General features: G+C 42.1%; 1 protein-coding gene across 1 annotated transcript in view; it reads left to right on the top strand.

The window, feature by feature from the left end:
• The window catches only part of BORCS5 (BLOC-1 related complex subunit 5), a 49,902-nt gene extending 31,257 nt beyond the window's left edge, over window positions 1-18,645 (top strand). Inside the window, exon 4 of the mRNA XM_033148241.1 lies at window positions 14,493-18,645. Coding sequence (XP_033004132.1) covers window positions 14,493-14,723 — 231 coding nt within the window. The 3' untranslated portion in view covers window positions 14,724-18,645. The remainder of the gene's footprint in view (window positions 1-14,492) is intronic.
• The last annotated feature ends 420 nt before the right edge of the window (window positions 18,646-19,065 follow it).

Raw genomic sequence — 19,065 nt, 5'->3', positions numbered from 1 at the left:
GGACGACGCAGACCTCAAGGGCCAGCTGCACAAAAGGCTTTGATCTCTCGTTGTACTGATAAGGACGCATACTCTGTCTTTGTTGTCGATTCTGGGGCCACGCGGCATGTATCCAACGACAGGAGTATTTTCATTAATTTGCAGAGACAAGAAGGCCGAATTCAACAGGCCGATGGGTCAGAGATAAAGTCTCCTGGCCAGGGAACGATTTCTCTGCAGAATCTTAATGCAACAGTTAAGAATGTTATGTATGCACCTCATTTGCAGGACAATTTGTTGAGTGTTTCTCAGCTTACTTCTCAAGGTCTCAAGCTGGTGTTCACAAAGTCCCGATGTGACATTATTAGAGACAACAAACTCATTCTTTATGCCAAATGTGTTAATGGTTTATATGTATTGCCTTTTGTTACAGGTGCAACAGCTGGTACAGCTAAGAAAACTAAACAGGCCCACTGCAACATATCAATTGATAAGAATGAGAAGTTGCATAACCATTGTATTCATGATTATCATCGCTTGTTTGGTCATCTTCATTTTCAGGCTTTAACAAAAATGCAAGATTTGGTTGATGGTATGAAGGTTAAGAAGTGTCCTTACCACATGAAATGTATCTCTTGTGCAGAGAACAAAATCAAACAGGCCTCCAAAGGTGCAGAATCAGGAAGGGAGGTTACAAAACCTTATGAAGTAATTCATGCTGATTTGGTGGGACCTCTAGCGCCCTCTAGAGGAAATTCACGGTATTTTCTAGTTCTGATTGATTCATTTTCCAGATATGTCTGGGTTTGTGTGTTGCAAAAGAAATCAGAGGCTTTTCAGAGATTTCAGCAATTCTGTGCATGGCTTAAGAATGTGCACAATGAACATGTACGCTGTTTTTTTTACTGACCGGGGTGGTGAGTTTTGTTCAGAAGAATTTGAAAGTTTCCTCTCTGAACAGGGAATTGAACACTTGACCGCCACACCCAGGTCACCATGGCAAAATGGCCTGTGTGAGAGAATGAACCAAACGTTGCAACAAGGGATAAGAACTCTGTTGCATGATTCAGGCCTCTCTAACTCTTTTTGGGGGGAAGCTCTGTCTTGTTTCACTTATGTCTATAACAGGAGATTTCACTCAAGTATTAAGAGTACTCCGTATGAGATGCTGTTTCAGAAGAAACCATTTGTAAAGCATTTGAAAATTTTTGGTTCAGAAGTCTGGGTGCACACTGTAAAAAATGACAAATTGAGTAAGTGTGGTCAACATGGTATCTTTCTAGGATATGAGAAAGGTTCTTATCGTGTTCTGATGACAGACACAAAAGCAATAAGGTTGACCAGGAGCATAGACTGCAATCCTAAATGGGACACAGTTGGTATTTTCCAATGTTACCCACTGTCTGATGATGGAAATGTAAAACCAAAACCAGAAAAGAAAAAGGTTGAGTCTGATGATGCTGATTCTAGTGATGGTGGAGAGTCTGATCCAGATACAGATCTTCACAGTGCCCAAGCCTCAGTTAAAGATGAGCCAGAGGCTGGTGCAGATGAACAACCTTTGTTCACAATAGATCCTCATTCTCCTAAGGAGGAAGTGGATCCAGATGATCAGGAGACTGTAAGAAGGTCCGAAAGAACCACCAAGGGAAAACCACCAAAGCGTTTTTCCATTGAGTTTGCCAAAACTGCTGTTACTGCCAGTAATTCAGATTCTGTGTTTGAACCAACCAGTTACAAAGAGGTTCAAAACATGTCAGCCAAAGACGCAGAACCTTGGCTTAATGCTATGAAATCTAAATTGAATTCCCTCAAGCAGAATGAAACGTGGGAATTGGTTCCACAAGAACCAGGCATGAAATTAATAGATAGCAGGTGGATTTTCAAAGCCAAAACTGACAAACATGGTAAAGTGGTCAGACACAAAGCTAGACTAGTAGCTCGTGGTTTTTCTCAAATTCCTGATCAAGACTACCACGAGACATATTCACCAACAGTTAGGTTTGAAAGTGTCAGACTGTTGATGAAACTTGCTGCTGAGGAAGGCATGACAATTTCACACCATGATGTGAATACCGCATTTTTATACGGTGTTCTAGATGAAAACATTTATATGCAACCACCAGATGGTGTACAAGTAAAGCAAGGAATGGTGTGCAAGCTTAAAAAGTCTTTGTACGGCCTCAAACAAAGTTCTCGCTGTTGGTATACCAAACTTACTGAAATACTGTTTTCCTTAGGTTTTGAACAAGGAAAGGCCGATTCCTGTGTCTTTGTAAAAGAGCACAAGCAACAGAAGTTGTATTGCATCTTTTTTGTTGACGATCTCTTATTCTTTTGGAAAAATGTAAATATTTACAAAGACATACTCACGAAGTTGCAGAAACATTTTGATATGAAAGATCTGGGAGATGTGACTAATTACTTGTCATTAGAAGTTGAAAGGAATGACAAAGGTGATGTTCTGTTACACCAGACATGCAAAATTAATGATTTGGTCCAGAAATTGAGACTCACTGAGTCAAATGCAGTGGACACTCCGGACTTCCGGCGGCGACGCCATCGCGGAGCGGTCGTGGGTTGCCTCGGCTGCGAGGCGACCCAGTCCGTCCCGGGGGTTGGAGCCCCGCTACCGCAAAGCGGGGCTCCGGTGGGGTGCGGGAAGAGCGTCCCGCACCCCGGGCTCCCCGGCTGTGCCCACTATGGCTCTGAACCCTTCCCTCGCTCCCCCTGTAAAGGGGGAGTGGGGGTGAAGGGGCAACGGAGCCGGGCTATAGGGGACATGCCCCAACCGGGACGTGGAGCGGCGGTCACCCCCGCGACGAGCGTCAATGTTCTACCTGTCAAGTTTGGAATTAAAGAAACCCGGTGGCCGTGAGTAGTGGATTGGACTCGTTTTTGTTCTTTTTTAACGACCCGGGTGACATTTGGAAAGGAAGCCTGCCTCCCTCCCTTCGGGGGATAGAAAGTAACCAGTTTAAGAGACTGCTGTTACAGTGATGGCTACAAAGTATTTGAATTTTGACAAGTGAGACTTCTTTGATCTCCCTCTGGGGAACAAGTCTGTGGATAATATCTCTTTTTAAAATCTGTGGTTCTTGCACCCTGGATACAGGGAAAATGGAGGCGAAAGATTGTGATTGAGTGGAAAGTTACTGGCATTAAGATGGAGAAGTTTGAAAATCGAAACTGTAATTTGACACCTATGCCCGCTTCTGCCATGCTGGGTTTTGTTTTCGATCTGGTGATGAACTGTGAGATGAGTGATGAACAAAGGATTTTTATACTGAGACTGGAACTGCTCAACAGAAAATTGGAGATCTTGAACCGGGACATGTCAGAAAAGATATATCCCACAGAGGAGACTTTACAAGAAATGGCTGTATTGGAAGGGAGCCTTGGCATGGAACTGAAGGGGATGATTGAAGAACAGAATGGAATGGTCTGGCGACTCTGGAAAAATGAAACGTCTTTCAGGAGAATTGTTATATCTAACTCTCGAGGTGAGAGCCCGGGAGCGTCGGTGAAAAAATTGTGTCTACAAATAAAAGAGGAATGGTATGGTGAACCGGAGAAGCTGGAAGAAGAGGATTTGCGTACCCTGAAGCTCTATGCAAGGACTGTTTTGGTTTTCGTCTGGATCTGTGGATTTGTAAGGAATAATGACACTTCGAGGAGCGGCTCTGGAGTAAGGCGACCAAAGAAAATGGACAGAAGGGGGATAGGGTGAACTGTATTAATGGTAAAAAGAAAAATTGATAAACTATGGTAAACAGGCGTGTCAAGTTTTTAAGTTTTTGGACTAAGAAAAGAGATATTTAAAATTTTTGTTATTAACAGCAGTTATAGAGAAAGAGGATATTTTTGTGATTTTTATTGAGAATAATGTGTTAAGAACTAGAATTGTGTGTGGAATTAATATGAAGTCATAATATGATTAAATTTTGTTAAGCTAGTTTTGTTAAATTTTTGCATGTTACAAAACAAGATTAGGTGTTAATTCTTTTTATATGATGTTATTAAAGTAATATTTGGTATTAGAAACGAAGGTGAAAGGCAGGGGAAGTCTGTGCCAAGATTCGATCAAGATCTTTTTTTTTTTTTTTGATGATATAAGAAGAAGAATCATTGGTGTATATGTATTTGTTTATTTTCAGTTAGGTGTTGGGTCAATGTGGGTGTTTTATTTGTTTGTTGTAAAAATCAATAAATTCTTTTTAAAAACAAACAAAAAAAACAAATGCAGTGGACACTCCCATGGTCACAGGGTACCAACATGACACAACTGCTACAATGTTTCCTGATGTCACATTGTTTCGGAGCATATTGGGCAAGCTAAGTTTCATAGCTAGATGTACCAGGCCTGATATTGCCATTAGTGTAAATCTGCTCAGCAGATATTCAAACAATCCCACAGTGCAAGACTTTAAGGCGCTCAAACGCATTGTAAACTACCTTAAAGGTACTATGCACTATCGCTTGCGTCTTTCTAGCCAGAAGTCAGGTGGTTTAGAAATTTACACGGATGCCAGTTTTGGAAGTGACGCAGTTGATGGAAAAAGCACTTCAGGTATCTGTTATATGTACAACCAATGTGTTTTTGATTGGGCATGTAAAAAGCAAGCGACTGTAAGTTTGAGTTCATGCGAAGCAGAGCTCAATGCATTAACTCACTCACTTATGAACATTGAGTGGTTACTGCAGCTATGCCAAGACATTAGACTGAAAATTACTTGTCCAGTTAATGTATACCAGGACAGTAAATCTTGCATAGCACTGATACATTCTGAAGGTTGCAAGCAAAGAACAAAGCATTTGCAGATAAAATTACAATGCGCCAGAGAATGTATTCAGAAAAATGTTGTGAAGGTTTCATATGTACCAGGGAAGGAAATTCCTGCTGATGTGTTGACTAAGGCTGTGAACAAGGAACAACTTGGTATATATGTTAAACAGTTACAGTTATGTTAGATTCTCCCAAACCTCGGGATGAAATGGGGGAGTATGTTAGTATTTCACCCCCTCCCTTTGTGAGAATCGTGTGACTTATGGTCTGAGAGAAGGGGGAGGGAACTGAGTCTTTGATCTCTTAATTAACTTCTCTGTGTCAGACAGAATGTGACCTTCACTGTGTGTGTTAGACAGGGTTCGTTCTGGAGATAAGATGTGTGGAAGAAACCTAGCCACACAAGCTGTATAGTTATGTATATAATGTAGCTTGTAGAAAATAAAGAAGAACTGTTTCAAGTTAATATAGCCAGCGCTTTATTCAACCTCTGAGGAAGTGAGGGTGCTCATGACAGACAGTCTTGAGTCCAGATATTATGATTGAGCTGTAGGTGTTCCAGTCTTATCGCCTGGCCCAGTCGGGGCACGAAGTGGGGCACAAGACCTGGATAGATCCTGGCTTAAATCAACAGTGCATGGTATAAAAGTAAAAGATGTAGGTACTAAGAGAGAGTCATAAAACTAGAAGCAAACAATAATAGTGCAAGTTTGACACACTTAACAACTGTCAGTTCTTACCAGATGAACTCTCAAATACTGTGGTTTGGGACTGCACCATGTAGCAGCAGTTTTTGACTAGCTATGGAAGCCAAAATGAAATGGTATGTAGACACTGCTTCCCCCCCCCCCCGCAGGGTGTACTTAACGGTACACAGTACCCACACCTCTTTTGGGGGGTGTTTTTTTTTAAGTGTGACACTTACTGTAACAACTTCATTATGAGTACCGGTACCTATTTTTCTAGGGGAAAAAAGAGGTGACATATGGTCTGGTGAAAAATATGAATATGAAAGACTTCCATGATTGTTGCTTCCTCCACATCTTGCTGGTATTCAGTTTATGTTTAGCAGCATACAATTCCAGGATGAACAATTCCATTGATTTGCATTCAAGAAACCTCTACTTTCAGAGAGACCCGTGGAAGGAAGTTACAGCAGATAAAAATACAGTGGATGCTCGGGTTGCGAACGCGATCCGTGCGGGAGGCGTGTTTGCAACCCGCACTGCTGCATCTCCGCATGCTCGTGACGCATTTCGGCACTTCTGTGCTAGAGATGTAAAATTTCTGGAAATTTTGAAGCTCAGAAAAAACCCGTTCCCCCCCCCCCAGTTTTTTCCGGAGGAAAACGGGAAATTTCAGAAAATTTGAAAAAAATGCTACATTAGCACTTCTTTTTTCTTTTCCAGATTGAAAGTCATTCTGTTACTTTAGAAACATAAAATATAACTATGGACAATTTTAATGGGCATAAAATTATCACAACTAGCATATTTAAAATATAGTGTATCCAAACAATTATTACAAACAGAATTTACTTTTAAAATAATATTTATTTGTATTTGTAACAAATGGAACAACCATCTCCTGAACTGCTTACTAGTTTATGTGGAACAAAAAAACTCCACAAAATAATTCATATTTCCTCTCCACAGTATTTTAAAAAAAAACATTCTCATAAATAGAACTGAAGAAGGAAGTGGGACTAAGTTTCAATGAATGGGCATGGAATTTAATCAGAATCATTTTCTGAAGTGTACCGTAATTAAGTATATACTTTCAGGCCCTTTTTGTTGTTCTATATTTTCTTCCAGTGCTTTGGGGCCTAGTGAAGAGGAACAGAACCAATGCATACCACACGCATGCAAAAACAAAACTGAAACCTTTTACTTTTCTGGTGACAACAGCACCTCCTAAAGGAAGAAATGTATCTTGTTCTTGCATTGGAGAATTCAGTTTGTAACTAGGACTTGCTTGTCCTCACAGAAATTAGAATAATCTGATGCCATACATTTTTTTAGAAATAATTTATAAAATATTTGAACCCCTTACCTTAAAATATTTTTTTCATCATGTTAAAATAAAACATTCCATAATCTATTTTTTATTTTTTCAATTTTTCCAATTTTTCAGAAAAAAACAAAAAAGGCTTCAGGAAAAAACCCGGAAAAGACGGGTTTTTCCGGGCCTTCACATCCCTATTCTGCGCATGTGCAAAGCATGATTTAGCGCTTGTGCGCAAGCGCCGAAACCCAGAGGTAACCCGTCCCGGTACTTCTGGGTTCAGCACGGAGTGAAACCTGAAAACGCACAACCCACAACGAGCACAATCCGAGGTATGACTGTATAGTTGTGCTTATATTGGCTCTAGAGAATATTAAAAGATCATGGCTTTGCCCATGAAAGAATTGGATCACAACACAAAATTGGTGATCTAGGAGGCAGATAGCCAAGGGAAGACCACCCTGTTGTCAACCTGACCGTTTCCTGAGATCATCAGATGAAGGCCTCCTAGTACTGCAGCCTTCAGAAAATCCATCATGCTGCCACCTGAAGGAGGGTCTTCATAGTAGTAGCATCTTCCATCTGGAACAGCGTCTTCTTAGAAATAAGTTAAGCGTCAATGGAATTATGTTTCCGGCACATCCTGAAAATGTATCTGTTTATTCAGGCATTTCCTGGCTTCTAATACCATTCACCCAGATGGCTGGTTGCTGTGATTATTGTGAATTGTTATATTATGGTGGAACGTGTATTATTTTTTTAATGCAGTGGTGAGGAATATTTTCCAGCCAGCAAGCTGGATCCTGGGTTCCCCCACCCCCAGCAGACCCCTTTGATAGCTGTGTGGGTCCTGAGATATTTATTATCTGCAGAGATATAATTTCTTCATTAAAGAAGTCATAGGAAAGGGTGTTTGGGGAACAATATTTTCCTCAGAACATTATAATAAGGGTTCTGTATACTCTCAATAAAATTCCTATTCCAAGAAAAGTTGAATTCCACAACCCATATGTGTTATGCGAATTTTTCCTAATTTGCGCAGTTCTGCAACTTTTAGAGTTTTGCATTATTTGTTCTTGTTTTGCTAGTGTGGTGTAGTGGTTAAGAGCAGTAGACTCATTATGTGGGGAACCGGGTTCGTGTCTCCACTCCCCCACATGCAGCTACTGGGTGACCTTGAGCTAGTCACACTTCTTTGAAGTCTCTCAGCCCCACTCACCTCACAGAGGGAAAGGAGAAAGTTAGCCGCTTGGAGACTCCTTTGGGTAGTGAAAAGCGGGGTATCGAATCCAAACTCCTCCTCCTCCTCCTCCTCTTCTTCTTCTTCTTACAGATAGAAAAAAGAGCTATACAGGAAAGTGATCCTAATTCTCACTGAACTATTTATTGGAAATCCTGTTTGGTTACTTCTCTGGCTTCTGAGATTCCAACTTATGTCACACCGTTATATGTATATTTATAGGCATAAGAATAGGAAACTTGCTTTTCCTGAAAGCTTAAGTTTCCAAGAACCTGGTTCCTGAGTTTCTGTGTTATGGTAGACTGAGAGCAGGTAAAGGTAAAGGGACACCTGACCATTAGGTCCAGTTGCAGACGACTCTGGAGTTGCGGCGCTCATCTCACTTTATTGGCCGAGGGAGCCGGCGTACAGCTTCCGGGTCGGTGGCCAGCGTGACTAAGCCGCTTCTGGTGAACCAGGGCAGCGCACGGAAACGCCATTTACCTTCCCGCTGGAGCGGTACATATTTATCTAATTGCACTTTGATGTGCTTTAGAACTGCTAAGTTGGCAGGAGCAGGGACCGAGCAACGGGAGCTCATCCCGTCGCAGGGATTCGAACCGCTGACCTTCTGATCGGCAAGCCCTAGCGCCACCCGCGTCCCAGCCATAATTATATAAGGCACTGCATTAGGAGGGAGGTTTTAGCCCTGCCGCATTCTTGTAAATGTACCAGTATAGTGATGTCTTTGTATTGGGTTGTGGTCAAGATAAGCTACATAAGTGGAAGAGAAGGCCCTTGATTTGGATTTAGAGAATAAGCCTAGATGAAAGTTGTCTGTTTGGTTGTTCTCCAGGAAAACGCTATTTGCAATTGACCCTGGCTGTTCAGCAGTGGGGTGAAGGCTTCCTGGCTGACTTTGTGTCTCCTGTGTGTTGTGTATTGTTGGTTGGCTTGCTTGCCATGTTTTTTATTGTAAGGCAAATTAAGTTCAGATGCTGCATTTGAAGAGAAAGCTCAATGCTGTGGCCTGGAAGCTTGAAGGCACTTTCTTCTCTTAACATGCATAGAAGGTAGCTTGCAAATTGAGCTCTTTTGTATTTATCAGCCCTCAGGATTCCCTAGTCTTCCCAATCCTGCTGCATTTTCAATCTGAGGATTGGATCACAAGTACCCAGAGTTTCTGTCTGCACATAAATGCATTACTAGAACATTTATAATGCTACTGTCAATAATGTGGTAAGGGGAGGAGAAGATGTTGCTGTTGCTTTCTTCCTACTCTCTCTGGAAATTAGCATGTGTACAGGATTGTAGAATAGACACTAGCTAGGTTTTAACCAAACTTTCATTTCCTCAGGTATTACCGGTAGTAGTCTGTCCTTCCTCATTCCAAAGCCTTGGAGTGAATTATAATGTTAAAAACAAGAACCTACACACCACACAAACCAAACAAAACATCCAGTTCTCAAGGACCATTGAATGCCAGCCCCCAAAGAGAAGTTTTACAGCTCTTCGGGACCAAGCTCTGGTTTTGAGAAATCTCCAGTAGAAGAGAGTGCCACAACTGTAGGCAGCCTCAGAGAACACCTCTCTCTGTGTTCTTGCTATTCCAACTTGGTTCTTGAATGGTAAAGTCAAGGAAGCAGTTTCTGCTGATCTGTTAACAGTTGTGAGATAACAAAGCAAGCAGGTGGTCTCCAATACCTGTAAGTGTTGGGCGTGAGGCCTAAAGCCTTATGCAGCCTAGAGCTCCTTGGGGAGGAAGGGTGGGGTATAAATTCAACGAATTCAGCAACAGCAACAGCTGTGAACTGGTAGATCAAAACCAGCACCTTGAAATGTGCCTTGATTTTTTTTTGGCGGGGGGACCAAGTTCACAAGCTAATCTGCTTGAACGTTTGCCCTTAAATTCCAATTTTCTGTCCATTTGATTTATAGCTAGGTTTATCAAAACTCCTAATTTACACTGTTTAAATTCCATATTTCCTCATTTGAATGAAAAGTTTTTCACTTCTTCTTAGGAAACAAAGAGGCCCAGTTTCTGTGAGTCTCCAGGTGAAATGAATTCCAGAGGTGAGAGACTTTCCCTAAGTATTTCCTGGACAGCTTTATGGATTGTGATGAGTCATAGGAATGTGGAAGTGGATTTATATGCTAAACCCGGGCCATTTAGGTTTGTGTACATCATGGCTACCATTTTGACCTCATACTGGAAAGCAGCAGGGAGACAGTGGAGACCCTCAAGTCCTGTTTCAGTGCACTCTGTGCAAATGAACCCCATCAGAAAGTGGGCTGCAGCATTCAAAGAGCAGTCAATTTCTTGCTTGTTAGTTGCCATCTTTGGACGTTGTAATCTCAGTCCGTTTTATACACCGGAGCATTGCAAAACCGTTCCAAGGCATTTCTTTGGAGTCAGCCTTTCAGAAACCAAGAGTCCTTGTGTTGCTCTGTTTAATGAGGCATACATGCTTTTGGTAGCATTCTAGCTGGCTCCCATTCTGCAGCCCTGTCTCATTAGGTGGGACAATCAGTTTAAAATTATGGCTTCCATTTGCTTCCATCCCATGCAACAGTTGACCTGCTGGTGGTCTGTTTTCTATGTTGCAATTTACATGGCTAACCCCAGCACACAAAAGTTTTTAAAGTCCAGTTTATCTATTTTTTTAATGGAAACTCATGAACAAAGCTTAAATTGTTTCCATGCCCAGCACAATGCCTTGTTCTGCTCTTTTTAATTTTGTTCCATGTGTGAAAAGGAAGCCACAAGAAAGAACAGGGGACAGTGATGGTTTCAGCTCCTGTGTGACAAAAAAAACCCCAGGCTTCATTTCCATGACCAAATGATAATCTTGAATTTCAGAACTTGCATAATTAATTTGGGGATGAGCAGAAGCCTTTTCAGTCACCAGTTTAATAGTCTTGCCAAAAATGTACACACACACAATCCCAATCCCTATAGGAAAATGCACATTTACCGCACACTTTCTGTACTATTGCAGAGGAGCAGGGGAGTATGCACATAGCCCCACAAGAAAATGCACATTCTCTTCCGGGGGGCGGGATTGACTCACCCACAAACCCCCTGCTTGTTCAAGTGGTTTACTCGTGTGAGCAGTGCATCGCTTGCACAGCATGCTGCCCTTTTCTTTCCAGGAGCTGGGGAATGGCAAGTTCCTTGTGTCATCTTGTAGAAATGTGCTGCTTCCTTGAGTCGTCCCTATCTAAGGCCAGTTTCTTTGTCCAGCATCATTGCCCCATCCAGTGGTCACAGCCGAGTCTCACTTGCCCTTAACTTGAAAATGTGAAGCAACCTCTACTCAACAGGTTTATGTTTAATGGAAGGCAACTCTTAGAATTTCTGTAATTGTGCGTCAGGTTCTATCTAGGGAGCTATTAAAAGGGGTGGGGGAATTGCAATCCTGTATCAGTGTCTAGCGTACTTTGGTTGACTTGCATGCAAGGGGTACACGGCCTCTTCAAAATTCTGAGACACTTTTAAGGCTGGAGTGTCCTGCTCAGCGTAACGTGGAGAGAGACTGAGATTGCCTGGCGGAACTCTCATTATGGTCACTAATTTCAGCAATGGATGATTTCAGAGAGTTTGGAATATTCCTGCCAACTTTGAATGAGACTCTTATGCTTGAGATTGTTCACTGAGTGACACAGTTTTAAATAATGGAAGCAGGAACTTGGCCTGCCATGAATTTGTTATGAATGACTAACAGCTGAAGCTCTGGGTTTTCTTTCTTTCTTTCTTTCTTTCTTTCTTTCTCTCTCTCTCTTAATTACTTCACTTTTTAACTGAGATGGTAAAAGGCAATAAATAATAAATGTACAGTTTTCATGAGGTGCCATGCAGTGCTTTTTTCTAAAAAAATGTTTAGGGGTACTCTCATTTTCCTACACATGTTGAAATACTTCGAAATACTTAGGTCAAACTTAGATTCACAAAATGTTTAGGGGTATGCGTACTCCTGCATCCCCCCAGAAAAAAAACAAACCACTGGTGCCATATATGTTGATAGTACCATACATTAACAATACTTTTTGTAATTATATGCTAGATCCTCTGTAAAAACAGACAGAAGAATTTGGTAGTTAATTCAGAAAAGCAAATGAAAATCAATGAACATGCATATTCTTTTGGTAACCTGCCATACGTGTGTTTAATGTGTGCAGGTACATTAACTATAGGTTTGCTTTGTTCTCTCATTACTCTGTCAATGTTGTGATCTCTTCAGCTATGGGGTGTTCAAATAAATAGAAAAAGTTCAGGACTGTAGTCGAAGTTCACCAAGGAGCTGCGCTGAAAAGAGCTGTCATACAAAACCATACCACCAGTGCAAATTGCATGCAGATGGGTGGTATTGTAAGCCAGTCTGAAGGTGGTGGGCCCCAAGGTTAGAAAAGGTACGAGATCATATTCCCAAAACACCACTGGTGGGATTGCGAAGCATGATGGGCAGTTCACCAAGGAGAGGAACTGAACTTTAATGGCTGAATAGTGCATATCTAACATTGCCATCAGTTGGCATGTCATGGCTATTATAAAGCTGATAACAATTTTAACCAGCACAAGATGGTTAAAATACAGTATTATTGTTTAATAAAAAGCAAAGGAAGAAATTGGTGGTATTGTTAGCCACCAGTACAGTACCTGGCTTCTGTCAGTGATTCCCAATCTCTGTGCTGCAAGAAATATGATGAAAGGTACCTGTGATTCCATAGCAGCTGTTCACCCACTTGGCATGAGTATCTGCTCTGGTCTTGCTTTATTCAGATAAGTCTCCACTATAGTTGGGTGGTTCCAGCTACATTCCGACATTCAGTCATTCCTAGAGTTCCCAGAATTAGCTGCCCTCAGAGGAGGAGGCCAGTTATGTGAGTTGTGCTTCTGAACTTGCCATCTCTTAATCTAGAGTTATGCTCAATACAGATTGAGGGAGGGGCTCTTCAGAGGTTGACTAACTCTAAAAAGTAATCATTTTCTAGTGTAAGTGTGTCTCCAATTTTATTTTTTATTTTTGGCGGGTGTTCCCAAATATTTAAGAAGCACAGACCAGTGCACAAAGCAAGGTTATGGCTGTTTAGGTTACATGTGTCTACTTGGAAATTTCAAACCTATTATTGGGAGAAATGCAGTCCAAATTCGTTGGAACACTTTTGCTGATCCACCCCAAATCAGTGGTTAGAAAATGCATTAGCTCACAGAAGTTAAAACAAGAAATGGTTTCTTCTGAGGTAGTGATTGTTTTACAAGACCAACTTCTGAAAGTTTGGTGTATGACTAATCCTTATTACATTGTGTCTTTGTATATCTTCCTAATTTAAGAGAAGTGTTCTATGGGGGAAAGATCTTGAAGGGTTTGCTAGGACCAGGGCTTTTTTCCCCAGTCCTACCACCTCTCAAGTGGGTGCCATTTGCATTCTTAAGAGAACAAGGGAGGTGTTCATGGTGAGTTCCAGCACCTCTTGTTCTAGAAAAATAGCACTAGCTAGGACTAGCCAGAAGTTTATTTCTGCCTCTTGTTGTTATGGTACAATTCCATCAAGAGCTAAGAAAGCACAGCTCCCTGCTCCAAGGAGTTTACAATGGGGCAGTAATATGGGGGGAGAGGCAAATAATCAGGAAGACAAGGAAGGAGCAGTGTGAAAGGTGCAAGCAAAAGGACAGAGAGGTTTTTAAAAATGGTTAATGACTTGTCAGTAATCTTGGTGATTGCTGTGGAAGAGGTGGAAAACCTTTTTCAGCACAAGGACAACATTCCCCATGGGCTTCCATTGGGGGCTCCCATGTCAGTGGTGTGCAGGACCAGAGGCAAAAGTGAGCAAAATAATGGCAACAACAGTTGGCTACATTCTAGTCATGCAAAAATCATGAACTTTCTGCACTCCTCTCCCCATGCACACCCACCTGCCCACACCATATTGTGAGGAGTGGGCTGTGGTTGAGATGGGCCAGTTATAAAATCACTTTACCAGGGAAAGTGCGGGTGGGAAATGGCTTCAGAGTGAACCAGAAAGTCCTTTCTCGATTGTTTGGAGAAAGGATTTATTTCTTGGTTAATTTTGAAGTCATTTCCGTGTGTGTGTGTGTGTGTGTGTGTGTGAGAGAGAGAGAGAGAGAGAGAGAGAGAGAGAGAGAGAGAGTGACTCTGACTGTTATCAGCTGATAGTTGGTGCTTGCAAAGCGCTGTGCACAGGGCTTTGCATGGACCACTGATTAGCAACACCTGCAACCCCCCTTTGACCCCAAACAGCTTCGTGGGCCAAATGGAAGACTAGCAGGACTCATTAGGGCTGCCGACTGGAGCTTCAGTACTGCTGTGCCTGGCCTGGTACAGCTAGCCCCCTGTACTGTTGGGGGCTGGGAGAGATGGAGGGCAGAGGAAAAGTCTCAGGGACCACATTTGGCTCCACACCCACAGTCCATGGAAAGAACATCTCGTTCCTCCGAGAGGTGACTAACTGAACACAACCGTCCTGTTTTTTTTTTGTAAACAGATGGATCTTTCGGTAGAAACCCTCTACAGCTTAATGCAGGAGCGCCAGAAAAGATATGCCAAATACGCCGAGCAGATCCAGAAGGTCAACGAGATGTCTGCCATCTTGCGTCGCATCCAGATGGGCGTTGACCTGACCATTCCCCTGATGGAGAGACTGAATGCCATGCTGCCCGAGAGCGAGAGGCTGGAACCATTTAGCATGAGCCCTGACAGGGAGCTCAAGCTGTAGTTTTCTGATACAGCCTTCAGTCATCTTTTTCCTGGACCCTACTTGATAAGGAACTTACTTGGAACACACTTCACAAGCCAGAGTGAGTAGAGCAGAGGTATCCGTTCTGTGTTAGGTAGGAAGACTGTGTTTGGCTTGCAGGGAATGTAAATACACACAGCAACTTGGAATGAAATGCCATTTCTTACCTTTCCTGCTTCCACCTGCTTGCCACCGCTGACTCCACCCACCCAAACATTGCTTTAACAAGGTTCACATCCTTCCTCTACTGTTGTGCACATTAGTGTGCTTACTGAGGAATCCTTCAAGCTGCAGAGGATTCTGGGGCATGCTCTAATGTAATTTTTAAACTGTTTCTAGTAAGATTGGTGTTGGCTAACAAACTGCCTGCCAGGGCTTCACCATCATTGCCTGACTTCCTCTCTAACATACCTGAATTGTACAATTCCAGCATACAAAAGGAGTGTGAAAAACACAGAGAAGTGGGAGTTTGATGGTCATTGTTCTGGAGCAGGGTCCCAATTTGGCCCATGAGGCCATTTTCGCTATGTCCATGTCCACCTGCACCATACCTGACATCATGTATGGGGCAGGTAAGGACATGGCTAGATTCAGCTTTGCAACTTGTTCACACAGCCAATCACTGCAGAAAACATAATTGCCCAAGCACCCAATAACCAGTAAGCTGTCAGGCACTTGAGAAGCGCTGTGGAAGGGACTTTGACAGAGGGGTGAGACAACCTGCCCGCCAATCATCTGAAGTCATAAGGCAATCTGATGATTGATAGGTGAGTCATCCTGCCCACCTGTGGTGGTGGGCAGGATCTCCCTCCTTTAGGGTTTTTCTTTAAATTGGCTTCTTATTTTATAGGGCTATTAAATGTGCAAATGCTTGAGCTATGTGACCTATCACAGCTTTGCAGGCAGCAGAGCTAGAGCCTGGGTAATGGTTTAGGCTGGTGTTTCCAACACCTGAATGAAAGGAGTGCCTCTCCTGCCCTATCCTATTAATTTGCTTTGCCAGATTATTCTTAACACGATGGATAAAACATGACGAGGAAAGGTTATGTCCATATGTCCACATCCAAAGGAAACTGTAAAGCCTGCTAAGCTGGGAAAGGTTGGCTCATTTGCCAAAGGCACCTCAGAGGTATGCCATAAAAATGCCAGCTTGCTGTTTGCAGTTGAATCTCTCCAAAGATGGCTGCTATATGGTCTCAGTTCAGGGACAAGGCCATGTTAGTTTGGACTGATGTCTCCTGCTCTGTAATTCTGGTGCAGCTTTGAAGCTGTGCTATGCCTAGAATTAAAAAGGGTTTGGATGCTATTTCAGAGTTGCCTTCTGAATTTCAAACACTTTTATTTATGTAAAGCACTTGATTTTGATCCAAGCCTATGTATAGTACACTAGCGTGGAAAATACCACTGAAGTCTTCAGCCTGTGTATGTAGCTGCTTGACCAACCATTCCTGCTTTGTTTTCCCTATGTGATTCCTTTGCTGGCCAGGTCTGAGGAATCCTAATATTGTCACATTATCCAGTTTTGTTCTGGCACACTCGAATTCCCTCTTATCTCCAAGTCTTTGAAGGAAGGAATGGGAAGTTGCTTTTACATATATCTGTTATTACTTAGTTTAAGAGATGAATCCAAGAGTGAAAAGGAAAAAGAAGACACTCGATACTCCTCTCTGTGGTAGCAGGGTCTACTTTGGGAGTAGCCACTGGAGAAGGGACTCCTGGTGCAGAAAATGGAAATCTACTGTATTGCTCCAAGGCTGAAGAAGTGATTGACAAAGTCTGTCTCCCTCCTACAGCTCTTACTACTGTAGATGTTTCCAGTGGTGAAGGAACCACTTGTTCTCGGAAATGTGCACTCTTCCCTTGAAAAGGAGAAGCAACCACTAAATCATGATTAAGGAAGTGAGGAAAAATGTCTAAAAAGGGCTATGCTTAACTATCAGAAATGATTATGAATAGTAGGAGAGCTTTTACCCAAATACCCATGAGCAATCTGTGGTTCGAGGTCGGCGACAGAGGGCCTCTTCAGCTAACCAGCACAACAGAAGTTCCACACAGTGCCTACGCATGCGACACCTTATTTTAAGGCGTGCTTTTTCCACAGAAGCTTTATTTATGTTTTATATTTTTGCTTTCTGCATTATTTTGTTGGCACAATTGCTTATTAATTTTAAATAACTATTTTGGTTGAAAATTAGTATGGTAAATAAATAATAAGCAATCTTACATGGATAGATGCAAAGGTGTTGCAAAAAACCCCAGATGCAGCCAAAAGTGAGGAAAGGGTTCAGCTGTAGTTCTAGAAGATTCTAACGTCATATTCTGATTGCTTTACTTTCAAAATATGGCCTGGTCTCTTAAAATGGATGCAAGTTAGTGTTATTTCTGCATTACACCTTTTGTTGTACAACACAACTCTAGCTAAGAAATAGCATTTAGCAGACCAGCTGGGCTTTGAAATGCTAAAGCCGTATTTGGAACAATATGCTCAGTGTTGTCAGATTCCAGCATTGGTAGTCAAAATGCATACACTGAAGGCTGATGTGTTCTTTGGACGCATTATTCTAAAAGATGTGCTCTAGGAAAATATTATCACCACTTTGCTTCTCATTTTGGGGGACCAATTCTGCTTGCTTTATTGACTACAGTTCTAGTCAGGAAAACCTTAGAGTTATTTTCACTGCAAGTCATGTCTACTCAAAAGCAAGCCTCATTTAGTTCAATGGAGCTTACTTTTCAGGTAAGTGGGTAAAGGATTGAAGCCTTAAAGTATGGAGAAGGAAAATAAATGTCTTCGTTACTCATTCTGCTCCAAGCATGTTTTCACAAAGCTGCCCGGCATGGTGGAACTTTGTAGGCAAATGCAATGAATTCCTGAAATACATTGAATTGTATTGGGTCTGTTGAGAGCCAAATTTGGCAGAGTGTTCCATTTAATTATGTGTAACAGCAGTAGAAAATGTAACATGTACAAATACATTGTGCATTGGACTCCTGTGTAAAAGTGCAAAGAGTTATGTAGTTTGCGAACCAGCAAGGCAGGTGGGTATTTTAGTCCAAGCAGCCGATATGCCCCTCGTGAGCTAGCAAGGGAGATGCCATATGCAGATTTCCAGACTGGATTGGGAACCCTTTGCAGTGTGCGTTTGGCTATGATGCAACCTCATTCCTCTTAAATGTTAAGCATATTTTTATCCAGTTGGAATGCAGGTAGAAATGCATCTCTCTTAACCATTTTCTCAATCTGCATTTGCGCTTTTGAGCACAACTGTTATCTACTATAATAATTTAATTCTTGTCTTGGGGAAAACCTGTAGGTGATCCTTACTGAGACTTGGCTTGCTAGGGTACCCAGATGTTAAAATGCTCTGCAGTGAAAACACATTGTTTGCCTACATTTCCTAGATCAGTGGTTTTCAAAGTGGAACTTCCTTTTTGGGAAGTTGTTACTCCTACCAACCTTTCCCTCCAGGGGTCTGTGAAATGTGATCCCAGGCCATAATTTCTGCCCTCACAATTCTGTCTAACACTCATGAAAACTGTGCTCTAGAACATGCCCCAGAAACTTCAGGGAATCCCCACAGGCAGACATGCAGCGTTCTCCAGGGTTTTTAAGTGCTCGCTGAAGGTGCACATTTGGAAGTCTAATGTGTTCATATTTTAGGCCTTGGAAATAGAGAAGGGGGAATCAGTGGTGGTGAAGCAGTTTCTTGACAGGTTAGTGTCATATGCACTATGTAGTTTCCTTTTATTGCAATGCAACTTGTACAAATTTGATGGGTCTTGCATTACATTGTGTGATGTAGATGCTGCTCTAACACAATGTTATTTCAGCTGGGAATATTTATTACTGTTTGGTTTTATTAATAATTAAAGGACATGTGACATGCCAGCTTTCTTCTGGGTTGTGTTTCTGGTGTTTGTTTTTTTAAGAAACAGCCCAGCTCTTCTATCAGCAGATGGAAAACCCTCCTTACTCCCACCATTTCCCAAAAACGAAGTCCTGTTGCTATCACTCCAGTTGTTCCCCACACTTCACTTCCCCCTAACTTGACGACTGGGAGTAAGATGGTATTTCTTAGTTGGCTGGATTTGGCTTTGTGTCTGCCAGTTGCTGACCTGTGCTTGAAAGAAATATTTTAAGTATGTGTATATTATAAAATTGGACTAAAGTACAGACTGATACTGGACTCAATAGTGATGTGTGCTAATACTACTGATCTCCCCATAGTAATGTTAAAGGGAAGGCTACCTGCATGGGGCTGGAGTGCCCACTGACACCAATGGCTGAGGGGAGGGGTTGCAGTTAGCCTTTAAAATATGT

The sequence above is a fragment of the Lacerta agilis genome, chromosome 5 (assembly GCF_009819535.1).
Source record: "Lacerta agilis isolate rLacAgi1 chromosome 5, rLacAgi1.pri, whole genome shotgun sequence".
NCBI classification, from domain to species: domain Eukaryota; kingdom Metazoa; phylum Chordata; class Lepidosauria; order Squamata; family Lacertidae; genus Lacerta; species Lacerta agilis.
The sequence above is the reverse complement of the archived record's forward strand: the minus strand, read 5'-3'. Positions and strand labels throughout refer to the sequence as shown.